Source organism: Pristiophorus japonicus, chromosome 19, assembly GCF_044704955.1.
Source record: "Pristiophorus japonicus isolate sPriJap1 chromosome 19, sPriJap1.hap1, whole genome shotgun sequence".
NCBI lineage: Eukaryota > Metazoa > Chordata > Chondrichthyes > Pristiophoridae > Pristiophorus > Pristiophorus japonicus.
This window is the reverse complement of record NC_091995.1, coordinates 84694127-84700126: the sequence shown is the minus strand read 5'-3', so window position 1 is coordinate 84700126 and position 6000 is coordinate 84694127. Positions and strand designations below refer to the sequence as shown.

At 44.2% G+C, this 6000-nt stretch overlaps 1 protein-coding gene across 1 annotated transcript in view; it reads right to left on the bottom strand.

The window, feature by feature from the left end:
* Positions 1-207: 207 nt before the first annotated feature.
* Positions 208-6000, bottom strand: part of dlgap5 (discs, large (Drosophila) homolog-associated protein 5) — a 55884-nt gene continuing 50091 nt past the window's right edge. Inside the window, exons 17-18 of the mRNA XM_070861709.1 lie at positions 5247-5344; positions 208-2123 (exon numbers count right to left, since the gene is read on the bottom strand). Of these exons, the coding sequence (XP_070717810.1) occupies positions 1998-2123; positions 5247-5344 (224 nt within the window). The 3' untranslated portion in view covers positions 208-1997. The remainder of the gene's footprint in view (positions 2124-5246; positions 5345-6000) is intronic.

Below are 6000 nucleotides of genomic sequence, written 5' to 3'. Positions count from 1 at the left end.
TGTAGCAACGGAGAAAAGTACATCTAGGATTTTACCACAGCATCAGTGACTTGAGCCTTTTCTAACAGGCTCCATTACAGACCATATCAGATGCTGTTAAATAGTGAGGTTTGAAAATTAAGAGCTCAAAGAACGGCAGCAAGTCTTTGTGACGCCTCCTTCGCGATTTCGTATGAACCCAGGTGAAAAAAACCACCAGCTCTGAAGTTGTTCAGTTAAAACAATTTCGAAGTGAAACCAGTTTTATTTTAGGTAAATATACATACAAAAAAAAATATATAGGCAAGACATTCCGCACTCAGTTACAAATTTCATCATCATTTTCATCCTGTTTTAAAATTAACATTTGCACATAAAAGTTGGGCAACAAATACTGCATTGTCTGCACCTGCCACTGCTGGGATTAGGAAGTTAAGACAGTGGAGATCAAAGTTATTGAGCAAGTCACTTTGGTTTTTAAACAGGAAAAAGGTGCCATGAATCCAATCGCTCTACTTCAAATCATGAAGTCATTGGGATCGGACAGGGAATATGGAAATCGCAAACCAGAAAATTTCCAACACAATAAAATCTGCCGGTATAGGCACATGGTGTAGCAGTCAATCTCACAAGCCTGTGTTTGGCAGGTCGAAGCACCAGACAAAATGGAACCAGAGTTTTATTTGTGGTCAAGCTATTGAATGGACCTCATGTTGCAGCACAGGATTTCACCCCTGGGTAGGAGTGACAGCTTATATGGCTACAACAATTAACATTAACCAGGCAAATTTCATACAAACCAATATTTGGCACTTGCTGCACAATTCCATAATTTGATAAAACACCCTTGAATTTTAATGGCAATAAACTTATTACAATAGCACACGGGGGTCACATTTCAACCCAAGTTGCTAATGAGATTTACAAAAAATTACGCTTCATCAATTACAACATAGAAGAGGCCAAAAGAGGCGTTCATAACTGAAAGGATCTTGTAAAGAGGAGCAGTGGAGGAGGAGATACTTTAAGCGAGAGAACCCAAACACTGCATTTAAAATGCTTTAGGCAGTCTGCTGCACAGCTAACCCTGTCCAAAATCCACCTAGTCACCTGACTCTACCCGAAAGAGAGTTTTCCAGAAAGCTCCATTCAAATATTAGTTGTCAAGTATTTGAGGGATGTGCAATGTTCCAGGTACTATCCTAAAAACAAAAATGGGCCAAAGGTTCCAGATTATTGAATTCACCAATTCCAGCTCCGAAGATGCTGGGAAAGCTCTATCAATTTTCATGGAGGTATCAATTCAGATCTGCCCGGCTTCTCTGGAGCCACTGAGAACATGGGTGGCCTTCTAACCAGGGCAAGGCAGCACACGAGAGCAGCTCAGGAGCTAACACTCTTCCTTGGCGCGAGTAAGTAACAAGCCTCCATTCCGCAATATCATTTGGAGCTGGCAATTTCGAGGGCATGTCATGTAGGGATGGACAGGAATCAAACCCGGCTACATCACTACCAGTCAGGCACAATATTGGTTTCCCAATGCACTGCATCTTTTTATAGTCTTCACATCTAGTCTATAGGAATTCATTAATCCACACAGTATCACAAAGGAACATGCTTATATCAAAAACAAGTCAGTAAATAAATGCTGCCCTGCAGAGTGTTGATATATCGGCACCCAACTGCAGCAAACACTCCATGAACTTCTACTGCAAGCAATAGTCCATTGCTCCAGAGAGTTGGGTTATAGCCCCCCCCCCCCCCCAAGGGAAATAATTTGACGTATCATAGTCAAAGGCGTACTTTATTAGGTAGCAAATATGGCTTGGATCTTTGGCATCCAGTGCTCTCCTCCACTGCAGACAGATGGTAGGGCAGCACACCAGTGTGTCCATTCAGCTAGAATCCAGAATATTGTCATCGACTAGGAAGTGTCTTGGTACAAATCCTTCATGGTCTAGAGAGTGAAAGACAGGACATAGTTTCAGTAGCTAGGGTCTCTGGGTCTCTAATCTTCATTACTGAGGTGTTCCACTGGGACTGAATGATATCAAATCCTGCAGGGTTACTTGATGGGGAAGCACTGGTTGGGCTTCTCTCTTCATCACGGTTTCGAAGGGGCTCATCCAATTTCCTGTAGGTTGCTAAAAAACACAAACAAGAGTCAGTATATTTTATACATTTATTTACAGTACCTAAACAAAGTTTAAAAATGGCCAAAATTGAATGACTGAAGGAAATTCAAGACCTGAAAGTTTTAAAAAGCTATTGGTGTTTGCAGTGGAAATCAACCCGTAGGAACAAAGCATGGAATGCAACATAATAGGAGCAGGAGGTGGTCATTGGGCCCCTCGAGCCTGCTCCGCCATTCAATTAGATCATGGCTGATAGTCGATCTCAACTCCACTTTCCCGTACTATCCTCATATCCCTTAATATCCAAACATCTAACAACCTCGGTCTTGAATAAACTCAATGACTGAGCATCTACAGCTCTCTGGGGTAGAGAATTCCAAAGATTCACAACCCTTTGAGTGAAGAAATGTCTCCATCTCAGTCCTAAATAGCCATCACCTTATTTGGAGACTGTGGACACCCCCCTCTAGATCTAGACCTCCCAGACAGGAGAAATATCCTACCAGCATCTATCCTGTCAAGCCATAAGAAGTGTATTTTTCAAGATCGCCACTCATTCTTCGAAATTCTAGGGAATATAGGCCTCATCTCAGACAATCCCCTCATCCTAGGAATCAGTCCAGCAAACCTTCGTTGCACTTCCTCTAAGGCAAGTATATTCTTTCTTAGGTAAGATCCCCCCAAAAAGTCAGAAGACTGAATACAGGGACCAAGAGGCTTGCCTTTTAGAGGTGTACGTACACCAATCTTTCTCCCAGTGCGGTGGCAATGAGCCAACCATACTAGTCATATTCCAGGCATCAACAAACAGTTGAGAAATTTCAGGTAGGAAGGCAGTTGTTCAAAACCGGCCTGGGTACCTCCAGGCTAGGGAGGGGAAAAGGAAGGCACCACAAAGCTGTAGTTTACACCTCTGATTATCAAACCACCCGAGAGAATCCCATGTCAGTGAGAACCTTTACACCAACACTTCCCAGGCTCAGGTTTAAAATGGGAATATGGACAAATTACTTAACTATATCTTGCTAGTTTATGACGATAAATATAGCATCCAGACATTCCACACAGGAAAACATAGATGGCAACCAGTGGTGGGAGGAGCTCAGGTGGTGATTGAAGGTAGGTCTGCACTCGCCTGGTTCCATTCTTATCAAATCGTAGCCAGAGAATCACCTGCAACGGCTTCTCTTCCTGCCACCGCATCGTTACCTCTGGTGTCCCCCAAGGATCTATCCTTGGGCCCCCTTCTATTTCTCATCTACATGTTGTCCGTTGTCAACACCATCCAAAAACACAGCCTCCACCACCTCCACGATCTCTAAATTGCCAGACTGCTTGTCTGACATCCAGTTCTGGATGAACAGAAATTTTCTCCAATTGAATATTAGGAAAACCAAAGCCATTGTCTTTGGTCCCCGACACAAACTCCGTTCCCTAGCCACTGACTTCATCCCTCTCCGCAACTTCTGTCTGATGCTGAACCAGGCTTCGCAACCTTGGTGTCATATTTGACTCTGAAATGAGCTTTCGACCACATACCTGCAGAATAACTAACTCCGCTTATTTCCACCTCTAACATTGCCTGTCTCTGCCCTTGCCTCAGCTCATCCGCTGCTGAAGCCCTCATCCATGCCTTTATTACCTCTAGACTTGACTATTCCAATACACTCCTGGCTGGCCTCCCACATTCTACCTTACATAAACTAGAGGGGATACAAAACTCGGCTGCCCGTGTCCTAACTCACACCAAGTCCCACTCACCTATCGCTGACCTACATTGGCTTCTGGTTAAGCAACACCTCGATTTCAATATTCGCACCCTTATTTTCAAATCCCTCCACGGCCTCGCCCCTTCCGATCTCTATCTCCTCCAGCCTCACAAACCCCAGAGATGTCTGCGCTTCTCTAAATCTGCCCTCTTGAGCATCCCGATTACAATCGCTCAACCATTAGTGGCCGTGCCTTCTGTTGCCTAGGCCCCAAGCTCGAACTCCCTGCCTAAACCTCTCTTTCCTCCTTCAAAGCGCTCCTTAAAACATACCTCTGACCAAGCTTTTGGTCACTAGCGCTAATTTCGACTTGTGCGGCTTGGTGTAAAATTTTTAATCTAAGTACTCCTGTGAAGCGCCTTGGGACATTTTACTACATTAAATGAGTTATATAAATACAAGTTGTCGTTGTAGTCAAAGAAGCAGGTTTGGGGGGGGGGGGGGGGCGGGGGAAGAGAGAGGAAGAGAGGAAGAAACAGAATAGGTCACTGAGCCCCTCGAGTGGCCTGTCATTCAACTAGATCGTGACTGATCTGTATCCCAACTCCATTTATCCACCTTGATTCCATAACTCTTAATACCCTTGCCTGACATAAATCTCTCAATCTCAGTTTTTACATCTTCAATTGACCCCCCAGCCTCGCCAGCTTTTTGGGAGTTTCCCCCCCCATATTTCTACTAGCCTTTGTCTGAAGAAGTGCTACCTGACATCACCCCTGAATGGCCTGGCCTTAATTTGAAGGTTATGCCCCCTTGTTCTGGACTTCTCACACACAAGAAATGGAGTCTCTATCTACCCGATCAACTCCTTTAATCATCATACACCTCAATGAGATCATCCCTTTAACCGTCTATTCTCAAGGAGATTAGCCTAGTCTATGCAACCCGCCCTCATAATGGAAGTGGGCCACAGCGGAGAGAAAATGGAGTACGTGACTACGTGAACGCTGCAGAGATGTTGAGGCGAGCACAAGACAGCAAACTATGGCTGCAGTCACAAAGGAAGCGGTTAGCGATTTTGACCACGGTGGACTCGAAGCTGGACCGAAGGAGTTCAAACATGGAATTAATGCGAAAGGTAGGCATAGATTGGGTGGCAACAACACAGTTAAGGACCTTAAAAAGAGAAAATGATGTATGTGCGGCCACCTATGAAACCATACTTCACTGCAAGTCATAGCTTTAAGGAAAGGAAAGCAGTAACACAGCCTAGGCCACTGACCTGTACTTGCTAACTGATTTAAGAGCAGCATTTACAGAGAGCTGAAAATGAGTCATCTGCTGAATGTCTGGGCAGTGATGAGAAGAACACATATGGGGGGGCGGGAAATCAGTTTTGTTACTGCAGTGATCATTTCCTTACCACACTATTGGGAGTAGCTCCCATGCCCAATGTATCACCAACGGAATTAGAGGAGGGAGTCTTTAGTGCGGCTGAAATGGAACCGGTGGTCATCAGACCTAGAAAAAGGACAATGCAATCAAGAAGCAGCAGTAATACAAACAGAAAGATAAAACGTGTGTGTAAGGTATGCACTGAGTCTGTTCACAGGGTTGTGGAACTGTTCCCCCTTTAGTCAAGGGGCACTTGATTATTGTTCTACCAAAATAGTTGGAGAGCTGTTGCATTGTGAGTGGCTTAGCCAGTCACATGGTGTCCACAAGATTCCATAAAACCCCAGCCAATTGGTTTCAGGGGATCCATGATGAGGCGGTGTGGTGGCTGGTGTGCAACTTCCACCCTTCAACTTGCAGTTCGGGATCCAGAATATCAGGTCACTCATTGAAACACCTGTGAATTCATCACTTTTTGGCGTGGAAGCAAGTCATCCTTGATACAAGGGTCTGCCTATGATGATGATGTGGTTGTGAGCCTGGTGGATGGACTGGTAATGTGCAGTGTGATTGTTAAACCTTTGCTAATAAACCAACTAGTTCTTAATAGCAAGGTGCTGCTATGAATTCTTAAGCAAAGAATCCATGAAGCAAATACATTACAATAGTGAAAGTCATAACTCCTAGTGGGCACAGATACAATGTGACTGATGGCAAAAATAGTATTGATCCAGATATTACTGGATGAATAGCATTTATTTTGCCATTACTTTACAGAAAGG